This window comes from Arabidopsis thaliana (genome assembly GCF_000001735.4).
Source record: "Arabidopsis thaliana chromosome 1 sequence".
Lineage (NCBI taxonomy): Eukaryota > Viridiplantae > Streptophyta > Magnoliopsida > Brassicales > Brassicaceae > Arabidopsis > Arabidopsis thaliana.
In genome coordinates this window covers 24,753,565-24,772,061 of record NC_003070.9, presented here as the reverse complement: position 1 = coordinate 24,772,061, position 18,497 = coordinate 24,753,565, and the positions used below count along the sequence as shown (strand labels likewise).

General features: G+C 30.8%; 4 protein-coding genes across 6 annotated transcripts; 1 reads left to right on the top strand and 3 right to left on the bottom strand.

Annotated features, from left to right (window-relative positions):
* The first annotated feature begins 668 nt into the window (after positions 1-668).
* Positions 669-1,643, top strand: CML23 (calmodulin like 23). The gene has a single exon (NM_105311.3). The coding sequence runs from the start codon at positions 733-735 to the stop codon at positions 1,204-1,206; it is 474 nt and encodes a 157-aa protein (NP_564874.1). The 5' UTR covers positions 669-732; the 3' UTR covers positions 1,207-1,643.
* A 4,877-nt stretch (positions 1,644-6,520) lies between these two features.
* On the bottom strand, positions 6,521-8,121 carry MYB90 (myb domain protein 90). The gene is made up of 3 exons (NM_105310.4): positions 7,890-8,121; positions 7,243-7,372; positions 6,521-7,160 (listed from the first exon to the last, which is right to left on the bottom strand). Exons 1-3 carry the CDS (start codon positions 8,008-8,010, stop codon positions 6,662-6,664), a joined length of 750 nt encoding a protein of 249 aa, NP_176813.1. The 5' UTR covers positions 8,011-8,121; the 3' UTR covers positions 6,521-6,661.
* A 4,987-nt stretch (positions 8,122-13,108) lies between these two features.
* Positions 13,109-14,764, bottom strand: MYB114 (myb domain protein 114). 3 transcript variants are annotated; one of them, NM_105309.4, is made up of 3 exons: positions 14,529-14,764; positions 13,812-13,941; positions 13,127-13,740 (listed from the first exon to the last, which is right to left on the bottom strand). In NM_105309.4, exons 1-3 carry the CDS (start codon positions 14,647-14,649, stop codon positions 13,572-13,574), a joined length of 420 nt encoding a protein of 139 aa, NP_176812.1. In that variant the 5' UTR covers positions 14,650-14,764; the 3' UTR covers positions 13,127-13,571. The 3 variants fall into 3 exon arrangements, with proteins under 3 accessions (NP_001321376.1, NP_176812.1, NP_001321375.1); NM_001334235.1 differs by having other exon boundaries at positions 13,109-13,941; positions 14,529-14,719; NM_001334236.1 differs by lacking the exon at positions 14,529-14,764 and having other exon boundaries at positions 13,216-13,740; positions 13,812-14,016.
* A 2,536-nt stretch (positions 14,765-17,300) lies between these two features.
* Positions 17,301-18,473, bottom strand: MYB113 (myb domain protein 113). Its single transcript, NM_105308.2, has 3 exons — positions 18,308-18,473; positions 18,037-18,166; positions 17,301-17,947 (listed from the first exon to the last, which is right to left on the bottom strand). The coding sequence occupies exons 1-3, from the start codon at positions 18,426-18,428 to the stop codon at positions 17,458-17,460; spliced, it is 741 nt and encodes a 246-aa protein (NP_176811.1). The 5' UTR covers positions 18,429-18,473; the 3' UTR covers positions 17,301-17,457.
* Between the last annotated feature and the right edge of the window lie 24 nt (positions 18,474-18,497).

The following is an 18,497-nucleotide window of genomic DNA, read 5'->3' as shown; positions in this document are numbered from 1 at the left end:
TCATCCATTCGTCACTTAGAAGAAGCATAGAAAGGGACTTATTTATGCATCCACACGCCAACAGACATAGTTCTCAGCACATTCGACATAAAATATTTTAGGCGTGTGATGTGATTACTAATCAAACATAACATTACTTTCTCAATTTTTTGTTTGTTAAAAGTAATTTATATAAATTATTTCTGTTTTCTACTTAATAACATTGGTTCTCATTTTATATGCATTGATTATTGAATACAGAAAATATGTATATTTTACATTTTTATTGACTCAACTGCTACTGATAAAAAAACTGTTGAAATATTATGAGTACTAAAAAATTATTAATTAAAAATTGATTTTCATATTTTTATTATTAAAATTGATTGCAATTATCCACCTCTGCTTCCGGAATTCTTGTTAAATCGTATAAAAACTAACAAACAAAATAATATCCATCAGATATATCAATTGATATCAATATATCAATATCCTATAGAAATAAATTAGTTTACATAAATGCCTCGTCAAACTAATAATAAATGAAAATTTGCAAGAGAGTTTATAAAGTAATAAAAATCAGAATAATGTTAAGAGAAGCTTCTCTCAACACTCCTACTCACGCAATCTTTCACGCGTCTTTAAAACCGCGTTAAAACGTCACTTCACCAAAAACCCTATTTATATCCAACTAACACTTTCTCTTCTCACAATTTCTCCTATTTCCAAAATCTTCTATTTCTCTCTAAAAAAATGTCGAAGAACGTTTCGAGAAACTGCTTAGGATCAATGGAAGACATCAAGAAAGTATTCCAACGATTCGACAAAAACAACGATGGGAAAATCTCTATCGATGAGCTTAAAGACGTGATAGGAGCTCTCTCTCCAAACGCTTCACAAGAAGAAACCAAAGCAATGATGAAAGAGTTTGATCTTGACGGTAATGGTTTCATTGATTTGGATGAGTTTGTTGCTTTGTTTCAAATCAGTGATCAAAGTAGCAACAATAGTGCGATTAGAGATTTGAAAGAAGCTTTTGATTTGTATGATTTGGATCGTAATGGAAGGATCTCGGCTAATGAGTTACACTCGGTTATGAAGAATCTTGGTGAGAAGTGTTCGATTCAAGATTGTCAAAGGATGATTAATAAAGTTGATTCTGATGGTGATGGTTGTGTTGATTTTGAAGAGTTTAAGAAGATGATGATGATTAATGGTAGTGCTTGATAGAATCGATTTAGAATTTGGAAAAGTGATATCCATTTTTTGTTTGTAAATATTGTGTTTTATGATTTCGTTAATCTAATCTTTTTTAGGATTTAGGTTAATTAGGAGTTTTTAATTTTTTAGGTTTTATCGATTAATCTAGAAGAATCTCTATGTTGCTTCTTTAATGGCTCTCTGACCTAATGTTAGGGAATATTGTTGATGACCTTAAATAATCGATTAACAATACAAAAAAAAACCTTTTTTAAAGACATTTATTAATAAGGTTGGTTTGGTTTGGTTTGATCATGTGCATCTTGTGTCGATGATGGTTACATTTAAAGGTCATGATCCCACGTGATCTTTAACTGTATTTCGCTGGTGCATTAATTAACATTTTATTAAGATCCGATTATTGTGTTTTGCAATAAATACACAAGTATAAAATAAAAAGAAATTAGTGTTTAATTTGTCAAGATTAGATCTTCAAGATCTTTAGATTAAGATCTAAACTTGACATTTAGAATATTTTCAGCATAGAATATTTAAGAGATTCTCAAATTAAAAGATTTGGTGTCGATTATAGTTTTTTTTTTTTTTGTCGATTATAGTTAAGATACCATATTGTGTCAATCTTTTTTGGGATCTCCAAGATCTTGATTATTCATAGGGATTATTTGCCTATCTAAAAGCTATTGACAGAGATACTTTCCTAACTAACTTGACAACTATAATATGTTCTACATGTACGCAATGTATTAATGTTCCGATTTAAGATTAGAAAATAAAACTTCTAAAAGTCAGCCAGGTTTATTTATTGAGCTTTCATTGATATAATACTTTTAGGTCCATATTGAGAATTTGATTACCTTACGCCAAAAATGTGTATGCAAACTTAATAACGATAAATATAAATACATCTAGAAATTAATATTGAAGAACATGCAATTAATAACCAGCTTTAGTAAATAACAATGCACGTGGCAATTTAGATTTACTATATTTTATCAAAGTATAAGGAATTAAGTGTAACCGCGGAAACAAATAGAGAAGCCTCGCTAATCTCTCAATCTGTGATCTCGGATTTTAGATTCAATTCGTACGTTTCTTCAGGGCATCTTTTTTGGCTTAATAGGCTCTTTGGTGAAGAGAGAGTCTTCTCTTAACTCGTTTCTCTATGCTGTTTTTGGCATTAGTTCACATCTTTGGCTATATGTTTTGGTAGATTAGGATTTGTTCTTCTAATTCCTAATCCTCTCATCTTGGATATGTAAAGATTGAAGTGTGATTTAAGTGTAACCTCTCAAGTCTCAAGTCTCAAGTCTCAACGACTCAACCTTCAATATAATCTTTCAGACGACAATTAAAAAGAAAAAAAAAAGGAATTAAGGATGATGGACTTGGCCTGTTTACTAATCCGACTTGGTTAGAATAAAAGATCATAGATAAATGATTGAAAAAAAAAAAAAAAAAAAAAGACAAATGATGGACTTGGCCTATTTACAAGCTCATTATAGGCCCATTTTTGGTAGAACTGTTCCATAGTTATCAAATGATACACGTCCTGTTCTTCTAAGCATTTTGTCTTTGTTTGCGACAAAATCTAGAGTATCTTGCCTTGCATAGTTGCATAAGCCAATAGAGAAAGAGATTGTTGACAAAAATATAATAAAAGAGAGAGACTGAAAGAGACTGTGACCGAGATGTTTTGTGTCCACGGGAATGGATTGTGAGTGGAGATGGTAATAATATGTAGTCAGTTCTTTAATTATTTTTGTTATGACATCGTCGATATTTTCAATCTTAGCTTGGTTTTTACTTCTATGTGTCACTCTCAATCTGTGTATCCCTAGTAATGTACGACTTCCATAAACTATTATTTATCAAAAAAAAGTAATTAACTATTTACCCATTTAAAGTTTTAAATATGTACTAAATGACCAACATTTCAGAAGTAATTTGCTAAACAACAAAAGTAATTAAGGGAAAGGGAAAAACAAAAACAATTGGAGTAATGTGGCTGCAAGTTGCAGAGTTTGGACATAATCCCATAACCATATATTTAACAATCATAGTTTAAATCCGTATAATGTATATTGTAAAAGAAAAAGAAAAAAGAAGCAAGTAACCATGTATTTAACGAATAGAGCGTATATAAATATTAATCAGCAGAATATTATCCATGATATACTTTTCAACATTTTCTCCACATATTTTTCTTTTACTGTAACAGAAAATCAGATATATACATTATAAAATGATATTCAATTTTTATGTACTTCAAATATCTAATAATTAATAGTGGCTAAAATATTTCAAATATGTAATAAGAAAATTATTATACTATTCCTATGAAATAGAATAAGTGAAGAACACAGTTGATGATAAGGAATTAGTAAGGGCTTTTTTTTGTGTAGAAATAGAGAAAGAAACGTGCATGGTCATCGTCCACGAACAATTTTCCAAATGAGACACAATCTCATAAAAGCGGTAAGAGTCGAGTCATCTTCATATACAAGTTCATTTTTTCACACTTTGGATTCATCCCAAGAAGGTAATCATACACAATCATTGTTTATTCTTTCAAAATGATAGAAATCATATCTTTTGTATTCTTTCAAAATGATAGAACTTGATTATACTTTAATGGACTTTTCCCGACATTTCTATGATATATCTAGAGAGATTTCAAAACAGAACATTATAATGCCAGCAATGTTTTTTAGAGCCAGAATAATTAATTTTTATGAAGTAAGCATCAACTTTTGTTTGAGTTGGAAGTTTATTGTTGTAGGGTTTGCTTGAAGAATTCTAAACTGCAAATTTGACATTAAAAGATTAGTAGGATAGCAAAAATATTAAAATATTATTAGCTATTAATTGATCATTAAAAGATTTTCTAAATTACTTATAATTTTAAAATATGCTAGATACATAAGAAAGGTACGTGTTATCTTTAACGTTTCATTAGTCCATGCAAATGTAACCATAAAGTTATTATAAATAATATATATATATATATATATATATATATATATATATATATTCGGCTAAATTAAGTTTTGAAATGTGGAATAAAACATGAAAAACTGCATATTAATTTAAGCCCATATTCACATCAATAATCTTGTCTTGAAAAAATGACTTAATGAATGTGCATTTGTTATTCTTTAGTGGTAAAGTAAAGATTTGTATATATATTTGGGAAGACTGAAAATATATCTACTGTATTTTCTTAAGATATACATGCGAAATATGACTGGCAGGTTCGTTATAGCTCTTAAACTTGAATGGTAGATTAGTGTGCGTGGACCGTTGTCCTCTTCTCTTCGAGTTAAAACTGTTTTAGGTACTTAATTCATTAATCAAACTTAGTTAATTGCCATTTACGTATGAGTCTTGCTACTTATGGTTTTAAGAAGAAGAAATTGTAGTGATTACTAAACCAAGAAGGGTAAATTCTTTGCGGAATAAATCATCCACTTTAAATCAAAGATACAATCTTTTTTTTCTTTCAAAGGCATATATATTTATTTATTTTTACGTTTTTACAATTTACATATACGACATTGAACATGTTGGAATTGGTAGATTCAATCGTAACACGTCTACGTGTCTAACCTTTCAATACCAAGTCCTTTCATGTTCTCGGGTTGGCCCATATTAGCAAAATTCATGACGTCTGCCGGTACACACGTATACGAAATTGTATTATTGTACACGAACATACTTACAAAACTCTAATCAAATTTCTAATAATTTTAATTAAATAATAAAATTTCAACGGTTACGGTTAAAACAACTTGGCAAGTCGAGCCAAAAAGATGTAGACGTTTCCGTAAGCTATTTCTATATTGCTTCATTGATACACGAATACACGTATGCTACGGAGTTAAATTGATACATGACAACATTGAGGGTCCAAAACTTACAATAAGGACAAGATTCTTTTAAGAGGAGCGATGAACATAGAATATAGATACAAAAATGGCGAAAGTTTCCATGCATCTTTTTTTTTGTCCCATGCAACTAGTTCAACCAAAAGAAAATGGATTTTACTTGCAAATTTTTTGTTACGTGAAGTCCATAGACATGAGGAAAAAGAAGGAAATCTCATGATGATAAATTGTAAATTTCCAGAAAAAACAAATTGTAGATTTCATGAAACATAATTAAATATTATTGATTTAATGTTATAAAGAATTATTAATCACAAAATGATGCTTTTAAGATCAAATTTCTCTCTTTTTTCTTAGGCCTTGAATGGTACTGGTTTTTAAAGTTGATTTTGGCTTTTAATTTTGTAAAATTCACTTTTTCATCCATTCATGATTTTATAAAAAATTGATTCCCTAAATTATAGGGAATCCAGATTTTTATAGATTCTAGTCATTTGTTCTTAAAATCCAAAACCCATTTTTTTGGGATTTTCAACAAATTCTATCGTAAACTCTTTTTTTTTTTTTTTTTTTGAAAAATAAAAATAAACTTTAAAATAAATAATTTTAAAACGTTTCTAAATAATAATTATATAAAAATCAAAAACTAGAAAAGTTACCATTTAAGATTTTGCAAAATCTAAAATCTCCACCAAAATCAAAAACTCATAAAATCAAAAACCAAAAGCCAAAAGCCAAAATTTAGAATCCAAAAACCCACCAAAATCAACAAAACATTCATGGCCTTAATCTGTAAGAACTTTAAAGCTTGGATAATTAGGAACAGAAAATATATCATATTTGAGAGTTAAATATATCATGCTTTTTTCCGCCGTCTTTCATTGAATCTTGCATGAAAAACGTAGAAATGTCAACAGTTTTGAGCAAACATAATCAATAATTAATATATGATTTCATATAACTACTCTAATTAATTCAGGAGAGTGGTGTGTGTCTGTGTGTGTGTGGTGGGGGGGGGGGGGGAGGGAAACAATTACAAGTACTACAATAGTACATTGTCATTTATTTGTTGCAGAACGAATAGTGTATCCATTTTTCCTAACCCTACTTGCTTCCATTATTGTATCAATCAAATAATTTTTGTAAGATAATATTAAATAATTATGTTTACTACTGTACTTAAACTAGCTATTATTTTAACGGTTAGACCAAACAGATCTTAATTATAACTTTCTTATGCTTGTGAAATACCACATTACCATACAACCTTCCACCATGTCTACTTGCCATAAGACATATCTTTCATGGTTAAAACTTTCTTATGCTTTTGAATTTTCTATGGTTAGGTTGAGTGATATTTTAACAAACATTATCACCTTTAACTTTAGTTAGAAAATACTGCATTTAGGAAAATACTGTATTTTCTTTGCGAAAAATATAAATAACGTTTTTTTTTATTACGTAGAAACATAACCATTTTTCTTAAAATGCTGAAATTCTTTACTTCATACAGAAAAATACATTACTAAAATACGAAAGAAAAGCCACCCACAATCTTAAACAAACGGTGAGAAACACTAATCAAGTTCAACAGTCTCTCCATCAAACAGACTCCAAAGTTGCTCAACGTCAAACGCCAAAGTGGCCCCATGTTCAGCTGTCGTCGCTTCAGGAACAATCGCATCAGCTTCTTGGTTTTCCCCCAGTAAATTCTCCAACCACATATTATCTCCATTCATTAGATTATTCACAAAATCATCTTTCTCATCATCTTTGTTACATGTGATACTATTTTCACAAACATTATTTTTCTTGAGTCCAAGGCATGAAGGAATTAAATCAACTTCTGGCAGACCATTGAGATGGCTGCAACCATTGTTAACAGAGAAGGATCGAGGTCGAGGCTTAAAAACACCGATTTTTTGGACCGGTGTTGTAGGAGGGGAAATAATGTTTTTCTTTTTCATTTTAGACTTACAACACGAAGACTCATGTTTTTTACTCAGATGGGTGTTCCAGTAATTTTTGACATCATTAGCGGTCCGACCAGGCAATCGACCAGCAATCAAGGACCACCTAAACATTGTTAAATAATATACATATAAGTTATTAGTGTTGAACTTATGGCTCTTGAAATAACCATTAAAGTAAACAATACCTATTTCCTAGAAGCTTATGAAGGCGAAGAAGAAGATCAACTTCATCATTGCTAAGTCTTCCTCTCTTGATACTTGGCTTCAAATAGTTCAACCATCTTAGTCTACAACTCTTTCTGCATCGATTTAGCCCTACATAACCAATAGTTGACATTAATTATACCAACCAAGACGGCTTTTGGGTCATTTTCTATGTTTCATCTTGAAGAATCTAAGCACACCAATAGAAAGATTAAACTGTTTCAACACAGTAACCGTTTGTTCATAAATTTTCACTGACTTCACTCACCAGAAGACAGCCCAGTGAAATAGTTTAACAACTTTACATGAGCTTAGCATCTTCCTTGTTTGTGAAGAATAAGCTATATATATATATATATATATATATATATATATATATATGCTACGTAAATAAAAAATAGTATAACTTTTTTATTTATATAAAACTCTTCGTTTAAATAAACTGCATAAAGAATTATTCTGAATAACCAGTTGTTTTTTTTGTTTTTTTTTGTTTTACCATACACTAGCATATGAATCAATAATTTGCTCCTTAAAACAAAAAGAAAAGTAAAATAAAGATTTCCGAATATTATATATAGAGAAGAGAATATTCTTAGTCATGAATATATCTGTGTGTGTAACATACCAGCTCTCAAAGGAACTTGATGCCATTTGCCTTCTCCATACTTATCAATACATAGCCTCAAGAGACTATCTTCTTCAGCAGTCCATGCACCTTTCCTCAACCCTTTGGACGAACCCTCCATGGACCAAAGAAAAATTAATATAAAAGTATTTTATCGGATTATTCTAAAACTTTTTTAAAAAAGGCCGAGGAATAGGGGGTTATTGTGGCTTCCCAAATCCTGGGAGGACTTATTGATAATGTGAGCATGTGAGCGAATAGGTATATATATACACGTGAAGGGCATAGGAAAATGACGTGCATGTTTGATATCCACATTTCATGTATTTGCGGTTCTGCTTAATTTACTAAGTTATTGTTTGATTTGACTAGAGAAAAAGTTCATAGCACCTTTTCCAGTACTTAAGAAAAACAAATTACACGTTTCTTATCAAAATTAGGAGAAAGGACTAGTAATGATTGGTCTCAGAGGGTTCATGATTACAAGGAAGAGTTATTTCATGCACGAGAAATAGAACAAAATAAAAAAAATAGGGTGCACCTTCTTACAAAAACTTTTGGAGTATTTTTCTTTACTGAAAATTTTGCAAATAATGTTCACAAACTCATATTTCGTCTTATCATTGTTACATGTGAATCTGATACCACCATATTTGTTAATGCTTACTTTGAAAGAGCTAACTTCTGGCTGCCCGTTGAGCCGGCCGTTATAGAATTGAGTTCGAGGCTTTATAACATTGAGTCTTTGGATCGGTGACGTAGCTGAACATGTAGTTTCCCTCTTTCTCATTCTGCTCTTACAACACGGTTCTTCTTTCTTGTTGAGATGGGTGTTCCGGTAATTCTTGACATTATTAGCGATCCGACCAGGCAATCTACCGGCAATCGGTGACCATCTAAGCTTGCATTGGAACAAGTTGTATTGGATAATTACATTATGTAAATAAATTAGATTTGTGTGTGAGGAATATAAACTTGTGTCTAATCAATATAAGTGACTCAATAGTTTACAACAATAGTATATATACCAGCTCTTAAAGGAACTTGATGCCATTTGCCTTCTCCATACTTATCAATGCACTGCCTCAGAGACTATCTTCTTCACCATCCCATGTACCTTTCTTCAACTCAGTGGACGAAGAAGCCTCCATGAACCAAAGATAATCACTAAAAGTATCACAACCAAATTATTTAAAAACTTATAAGTAAATTGCTGATGAAGAGGGTATACATACTATGGCTTACACAAATCCTTGAAAGACATTTGACAATGAGAGTATGTGAGCTATTATATATGTACAAGAAGAGCGTGCATGTTTGATATCCACATTTCATGTCAATATGCAATGATCGATTGCTTCCGTGGTTGCAAAGAGAACAAATTTTCCAAGCATGAAACACATAGCCATTGTGCTTCTAATATCTTCCATGCTTCCAGCCCAATTCATTTCTGGATTTGAAATACAACCCCAAGCTTGTGGTCCATTTAATGTAGCGTATAAATCGCTTAGCCTGCTTGAAGTAAAACATCTTGGGCTACTCATGTGCCGTGATAGATAGCTTATTTGCATAAGCAATACCTAGTCGTGTAGTTATCCGATAGAAGCGACTTCAATTCCCACAATAATTTGATACTCCCTTTCATCTGCCAATCTTTTTTCATTTCTATTTTATACTTTTTCACATTCTTTTTTGTCTCGACATCGTCGACCTCTTTTGGTCTCCACTAGTTGTTACTACTATATATGTAACTCTCAATGTAACATACAAGCTAAACCAAATAACTAAAAGTTACAACTTTCCACATAGTACTAGGTTCTAATCAATGCTATGCGTGGACGTAAAATTTATAAGAAAAATATATATTATTTGATTACATTTATCATCTGATTTAATTATTTAATTATTTTCTATGATTAAATATTTTTGATGATGCACATATTTCTTTGACATGAATACAGAAAAAATAACAGTAATCTATCCTTAACATTGCAAATTATATATAACTTTTGCCTTTTGGTGGTGCAGATTTCACTGTGAAAAATGAGTTTTATGCAAAAAAAAAAAAAAAAAAAAAAAAAAAATCCTTCAAAAATGTTTTCTACAAGTTTACCCCCCCCCCCAATTTATAAAGAATGCAGATCAAACTTAGGAAGTTGAATTTAATGTGCAACATAACCATAACGTGCATCTTAAATGAGTTTAGTACAGTCACATATATTAGTATTCTTAAATTCGAAAAATAGGCTTTTTATTGTAAAAGTTTTGATTTGATATAATATTTATTACAATTTTGGAAAATTGAAAGTGGTGACCGATGATTATATTGCAGGTTAAATTAGATTTCGTGGAGTTGATTTTTATTATTTGCAACTTGAAGGTAATTACAGTTATATTTTATCTCTCTAAGAGAAAAGACTACCATCCTTTATAAACATGCAGACAATGATATTTTTATAATTTGGATAGTTTTTTCCTTGCCAAAAACCCTAACAACAATGGCTATTACAATTATTTTAGCTCTCTTAGAGAAAAGACTAGTAAGTTTTCTTTTATAAGAAAGTTATAGCGCAAAAAAATATACATATATATTTGCTAAAAAAGCGAGAATGATCTATAACCTTTTTTAAATAACCCTTTACTACTTAAAAAAAAAACTAGTTTCCTTGGATAATCTATCACTTTGAGACTAAATTACAGTAATTGGTCTTTTAATATTATTCGACAAAAAAAAAAATGTCTTTTGAAAATTATTTCATCCGTTTTACATATTTTCTTATATTTTAGTGTGTGACACATTCCCAACAACAACTAAAACCAATCACCTTAGCTTAGTTCTTCTTTTGAGAATCGTGTATAGCAAATTGGATTGATACATATAATCAAAAATGAGTCAACATGTTCCAGATAAGTTCCTCTTTGATCATGTGGTGAGCAGATCCCTAAGCAATGAGTTTCCCAAGAATCCATTATAGATAATCATCCAGACCGAAGCTCAAATGACAAAATAGTTCTTGCTCAACACTTAAGCATGTTTGAATCGAACCAAATACTATAACACGTTTACGTTCACAACACACATGTTAAATTTATGCTACTATTGATAATAAATTGCTGAATACGAAATTAAAATTTTTATATGATACATCCAAAATTCAGTGTCTCACACTATATATAATTATTTTAATCATAATCTACTTTTTATCAATAAAAACCTCGTTTTCTTAAATTTATCATTAATAACGTTTATTTTCAACTTTTTGTATCTTACTTATCTAACATAATATGTAATAATATAATATTTCAAAATATAAAGCGAAGATATTTTTTTCTCTGGGGTACAAAAAGGGAAAGAAACGTGCATGCGCCATTGTCCACAAACAATTTCACAAATGAGACAGAATCTCATAAAAGCGGTAAGGTGTGAAGTCATTTTCATATAAAAGTCTCCAGTTTGGGTCCAATACTTTCCACTTTGGATTCATCCCACGTACGAAGCTAATCATACACAATAATTGTTTATTTTCAAATTTATAGAAATATACCGTAACTTTAATAGACAGGTATTATCAAAAAAAAAAAAAAAAAGCTTTTATAGACAGACATTTCTTTTCAACTGAACATCGTTCAAATATCAGATGACAGAGACTGTGATTATTATTATTTTGAGTAAAACAGACTGATAATTTCATATCCAGAGAATATTCCGAAAACAGCATTTTATATACTCTAAACATCATCCTCTCTCTTTTTCTATGCTAGCACTTGAGCCAACATTATATGACTTTTCTGAATGTTTTTGTTGTATGACTTGCGCTCAAAGAATTCTAAGTGATATTCACAAAAACTATACTTCTGTTTTAGAAAAATATTGACTAAATGAATGTACAATTGTCATTCTTACTGTTTTTTGCTTGTTCTGTTTTGGTGAACATTTTTTTTGCTTGTTTAATTGTCATTCATTCAAACCATTCTAACCGGTCAGTTTTTCCGAAGAATGAAGAGTTATATTTTTTGTTAATATAATTTATATTTTATCTGACTAGTGGTTAGATAACTTAGGTTAGTAGTTGAATGGCAAGTTATGCGTTGTGCGTTGAATGAAGTTGAAAATCGAACCGAACCAATTAGACCCTACAAATACATCATCAGGTCCTTTGAATATCTAATAGTTTACCAATATCTACTGTATACGTGCCAAACAAATTTCAGACTAGACGTCCATCTAAATGCTCATGAGCCTTCAGTAATTCCGCATGAGACTCTAAGCACTCCAATTTATTTATTTAAGCGTTCAAAATAAGTATTGATCGTCAAATGGGCCAAACCAACGGGTTTAATGACATTGTTTAAGATAAGTGAAATTAAGAAAATAATATTATTTTTTTGTAAAAACCTTATCGACTGATCCGCGATCAGCCCTCGTAGAAAAGAAAATAATTAAGATGCATGACTATTAAAATTATACATTATTATTTAGTTAGTACCGATTTTTTTACTTTACTAATGGAACTATACTAACTAGTTTTCATATAAACTAGGTGTAAACAGATATTACAAATTCAAATAAATAACGTTTTTAGCAATCCATATTGTACAGATTATATGTTTTGCTATCCAATTTATGAAAGAAAAAAAAAATTAAACAATTTTTCTAACTAGACCTTGTTTAGACTCCTATAAATTGCTCTAGACATGTTAGGTCCCTACAGAACACCTAATTACATTCTAACAATTTTTTGAACATTGGATCCAACACGAAATCAAAGTAAGCCAGAATTGAATGTACTCGATTATTATATTTTGCATATACGGCGTTGAACATATTGGAATTTGATAGATCTTTTAAACAATTTGTAACACATGTGTAAGTGTGTGACCTTTCAATATAAAACACCAATATATCAATCACTCTATCAGAAGTCCATTTCCGTTCTCCGGTTGGCCCATAGCAAAACACTATGCACGTACAAGAATCTATTATTATATAGCGCATACTTACAAAATCTAATGTCTCTGTAGTTACTAATATATGATACAAGTTCAACGGTTGCTGTTAAGAAAATTAGGCATGTATATTGCCAAAAAGATATATACATTGTACAACACCATTGGTCCAAAACTTATGAAGTAATGAAAATCCAAAATTCCAAATGCAAATAATCTCAAATAAAAATCTAAAATTCCAAAATATATATATTCTTATTTTTTTATTTTTTACAAAATGTAAACTCACACAGAAACGGAAACATAAGGTTTGCCTAAAATACTATAAGATATTAGTTAATTTAGAAAATAGATACTAAATTAAATAGAGAAACCTCACAAACAAGAGAACACAAACGTTTATAAACACTAATCAAAGATCACAGTCTCTCCATCGAACAAATTCCAAAGTTGCTCAACGTCAAACGCCAAAGTGCCCTCCTTTTCTGTTGCCGCCGCTTCTGTAACCAGCACATCTACCTCTTGGCCCTCGTCTAGCAAACGCTCCAACCATATATTATCTCCAACCATAAAATTATCCACAAAATCATCTTTCTCATCATCTTTGTTACATGTGATACTATTTTCACAAACATTATCGTTGTCGAGTCCAAGGCATGGAGGAATTACACCAACTTCAGACTGTCCATCGAGATGGTTGCAGCCGGTTTTTATAGAGAAGAATCGAGGCCGAGGCTAAAAAATATCGACTTTTTGGGCCGGTGTATTAGGAGGGGTTATAATATTTATCCTTTTTATCTTAGTTTTACAACACGGTTCATGCTTCTTACTCAGATGGGTGTTCCAGTAGTTCTTGACATCATTAGCGGTCCGACCAGGTAATCGACCAGCAATCAAGGACCACCTACGTATACATACGAGTTACTAGTATTAGACTTATTGCTCGTTAAATAAGTAGAATAAAGTAAATTATACCTATTTCCTAGAAGCTTATGAAGACGAAGAAGAAGATCAACTTCATCAGAACTAAATTTTCCTCTCTTGATACTTGGCTTCAAATAGTTTAACCATCTTAGTCTACAACTTTTCCTGCACCGATTTAGCCCTACAAAACCAATAATTGACATTAGTTAAACCTAAGAAGATTGCTGTCTCTTTCTATAATTTTATCATAAAGAATCTATGCACACCAATAGAAACAATGTACTATACACACATACGCACGTGTTCGTATAAAAACTTTCACTAAATTCATTTATGAATTAGAAGACAAACCAATCGTAGAATTAAACGACTTTTCGGAAGTTCGCATTTTGTTTTTAGAATATGTAACGTAGATAAACATAGAACATTTTAAAAAAAAAAAAAAAAAAAAATCTTCCTCTAAGTTCAACATTAAAGTTTCCAATAGTTGGTCGGTATATTGAATACCGGATCAAAATCTAACGAGTCTGTATATTATTTCATCGTTCACTCCGATATATTCCGGAACAACTTCGGACCAACCCCGGTCTATATATGTTAATACGTAATGAACAGTAAATGCATACCAAAATATTACTATTTAACATATCAAAATGTTGGTCTGATCATTAGTCTAATATAGAGCATACAACACAACCAGTCAAAGTCTAAGTATGATTTTATGAACAGTGTAAAGAAATTTTCATGATTATGTGTTTAGATACATACCAGCTCTTAAAGGAACTTGATGCCATTTGCCTTCTCCATACTTACCAATACACTGCCTCAAGAGACTATCTTCTTCAGCAGTCCATGCACCTTTCCTCAACCCTTTGGACGAACCCTCCATGGACCAAAGATAGATATCTAAGCAAACTATAAGAAAAGGATTGAGATAGGTATATATTGTGACTTCAGAGATCCTTGGAGGAGTAGAGAGTGTGAGTATCTGAGCGGAAATATATACACACGTGACGGGCTTAGGAAAGTGACGTGCATGTGTAATATCCACATTTCTGTTTTACATGTCGTGCTTTATTTGCTAAGTTATTGTTTGGTTTCTGATTTGACTAGAGAAATGGTTCATAGACACCTAACTTGTCTCTTCATCCTTTTTCTGTACTTCAAAACATGCAAAAATGAAAAAATAGGAGAATTGATGGCAGATGGTCTATATATATGAGGAGGCTATTTTTCTCTTGTTTTTCTTTCATTTACAGATTATTGGAGTGTTTTTATCCACTGCAGATCTCACAAACTTTGAATTCTTAACACTAATGTACATATTCATCAAGTGATTTTTTTTTTTCCATTTAGCAGAATTGAACTTCCCCACTCTAGCCTTCATCTTTTGATCGCTTTACCCTTAATTCATCTTCATCTTATTAGTGTATACTGTTTGTTTAGTATAAAAGTATTTCTTTGTAACACATCTCCTCAGAAACCTCAAGGGGGACTAAGAATATATTATATCAATATTTTCTTGTTATAAATAATTGAAGGACCAAAAAATAATAAAATAATAATAATAATTGAAGAATTTATGTCACAAAAATATTTCATGAAATTTTTTTATCTAGTAAAAAAATATCTAGTACATAACTCTTGACCCACATAACGGTCAAAATTCAGGCTTCCTACAACATACATATTTCATGAAGATTTCTACAATATCTAAAAAGGTAACCCAAGACCTGATCACAAAATATTCAACAAGTCATAGTGTGTAGCAGGTATGATATAACATAAAAACTAATTTGATTTATTCCAGATACCTCTAAAATAATATATTCTAGATTATGATTAAAATATATAATTTGATTTTGGTGAAACAAGTATGATATAACATAAAAACTAAGACAGAATATCCTTTAACAAAAACTAAAATAATATTAATTCTTTTTTGTTAGCGCAAAACACACCAATTATGTAATTTTATGATATAGGATAGCACTGGTGATGATTAGCTGATATTTTGTAGAATATTTTTGAAGGAAATAGTAAGAATTTTTTTAACTTTTCAAGTGAAACCAACGTGTATGCTCATCGTCCACAAACAATTTTCCACATGAGACATAATTTCATAAAAGCTATAAGGTGTGAAGTCATTTCTTTCAAGATTTTCCAGAACAAAAATAATCATACACTGTAAGGAAAATTTCCTTTTGAAGTGATAGATATTTATCATACATTTTTAGAATTTTATATTTTCTTTTCAACCGACGTCATAGTAATTAATACCAGATGAACGAGACTAGTATGGATTTGGGAGAATTTCAAGGAATAAACTTCACTTTACTGACACAAAGTTTTATAGATTTTCTGAAGAATAATTTACTTGGAAGTTTCACGTTTAAGTTTTTTCTCAAAGAATGCTAAATTTATGAATCTTTTAGAAAAATCTGACTTACACACTTGTATGTGTGTAACCTTTAATAAGAAAACACTATTCAATCACAAGTTCCTTTCCGATCCTCCGGTGGTTATGTTTGCCAAAACCCATGTGTTAAATTGATATATAATAGAATATAATAATAATAGATCTGATTGATAACATAAATTAGTTGAAACTGTAAGTTATTTTGAAACAATGTAAAACTGTAAAAAATAGTTATACGAAAAAGTTGTACAATAAAACTAAAAATAAAAAATATTATAATGATTTTGATAAAAAAAATTGTGAATGATAAATATCGAAAATATACAAAAAAAATATATCGTTTTGATAGTAGTTTATCATTCAAAGCTAATAAAAACAACGATAATGGTAAGTTTTAAGAATTTTTGTTTTTTTCCAATGCATGTTTAGTGTATACTATGCAACCGACATGGATCCAAAGGACATCAACATTATTTGCGTTAGAAAACTGTTGTTGTTTTCTTTTAAGAGGAAAAGTCAAAACCAATTGATATAATAAATATATTGATCCATATGATATCACTCAAAGTTCTTTCTTGATTTTAATGTGCGAGATAGCTCACATGTCTCCTTAAAATAATCAATGACCCTTCTAATTATTAATTTCGACAAAATCTCATCATAATTAAAATTGATTTCGGTTTAGATCAATCGGACCAATTTTGAGTCTGCTTAATTTCAGATCGGATTGAATGGACCCACTTTGAGGCATGCATCCATTTGTTCGAGTTGGAGGAACGTGTGTCTCCATCGGAGAAGAAGAAGAATTGTTTTTCTTTCTTTCTTTTTTTAGTTTTTTTTTCTTACTTTTTTCTCTTTTAGTTTATTGCAGCTTACTCTGATCCTAATTATCTAGGTCAATTTAAAACGTAGTATTGTAGATAAAAAAAAATTACGATTCATGTAGTTTTTTTGGAGAATTGAACTTTCTGACGTTGGTTTAGAAAAGACCATAAATTTGTAAATAAAAAGCAAAAAAAAACATAAGTAGAAACATCCCTTTCTTCACTCTCATCGCATCACCTCATACAACACAATATAAGTAGAAACGACTCTCATATTATCTCCTAATGAACCATTAGACGTTATCTTCTCGGGTTTGAATTCGTGTTAAGTTATATTGTAACAAATGCTGCCACCTTTGATATGAATTTAATAATACAATTTTTAAAAATTGCAATATAAAAAACATCCACAGAAACATAAATACACACGTGCAAACAAAAATGGGGAGCAACACTAATTCAGTTCTAAAGTCTCTTCATCAAACCGAGCCCAAATTTGCTCAAAGTCAAGCGGTAAGGTCACACCCTTTGCTGTTTCCGTAGCTTCTGGACCCAACACATCTGCCTCCAGTAAACTTTCCCACCACATATTATCTCCATCCAATAGATTAATATTAATAAGCTTATCTTTTTGCTCATCTTTGTTACATGTAATACTACTTTCACAAACATAATTGTTGTTGAGTCCAAGATGTAAAGGAACAACGTCAACTTTTGGCAAGATATTGACATCGTTGCAACTATTTTTATCGGAGAAGGATCGAGGCCGAGGCTTTAAAACATCGATTTTTTGGGCCGATGAAGTAGGATGAGAAGTAATGTTTTTGTTTATCATCTTCGTCTTACAGCATCGTTCATCGTGCTTCTTACTCAAATGAGTGTTCCAGTAATTCTTGACATCATTAGCAGTCCGACCAGGCAATCTACCAGCGATCAAGGACCACCTAAACATTGTGAAACAATATACATGAGAGTTTCTAGTATTGAACCGCGATCCCTAAAGAAATAGTATTGACTATCGAGAAAACAATACCTATTTCCTAGAAGTTTATGAAGGCGAAGAACAAGATCAACTTCATCGGAGCAGAGTTTTCCTCTCTTAATACTTGGCTTCAAATAATTCAACCATCTAAGTCTACAACTCTTTCGGCACCGATTGAGACCTATAAAACCAAAAGTCGAATTTACTATACCTACTTAGATTTCTTTTGTACCTCCTTTATCTTTATCATGAAGAATATATGCACACCAATCGATATAAATAGTATTTTCATGAACCACCTTAAAAAGCATGAAACAAATACCAGTTCTTAAAGGAACTCGATGCCATTTGCCTTCTCCATACTTATCAATGCATTGCCTCAAGAGAATATCTTCTTCAGTAGTCCATGTACCTTTTCTCAACCCTTTGGGTGATTCGCCCATGGAGCAAAGATAATAGAAAATTATCTCACAAATTTTATAAAATTTATATATATGGCATGTGTGAAGCCT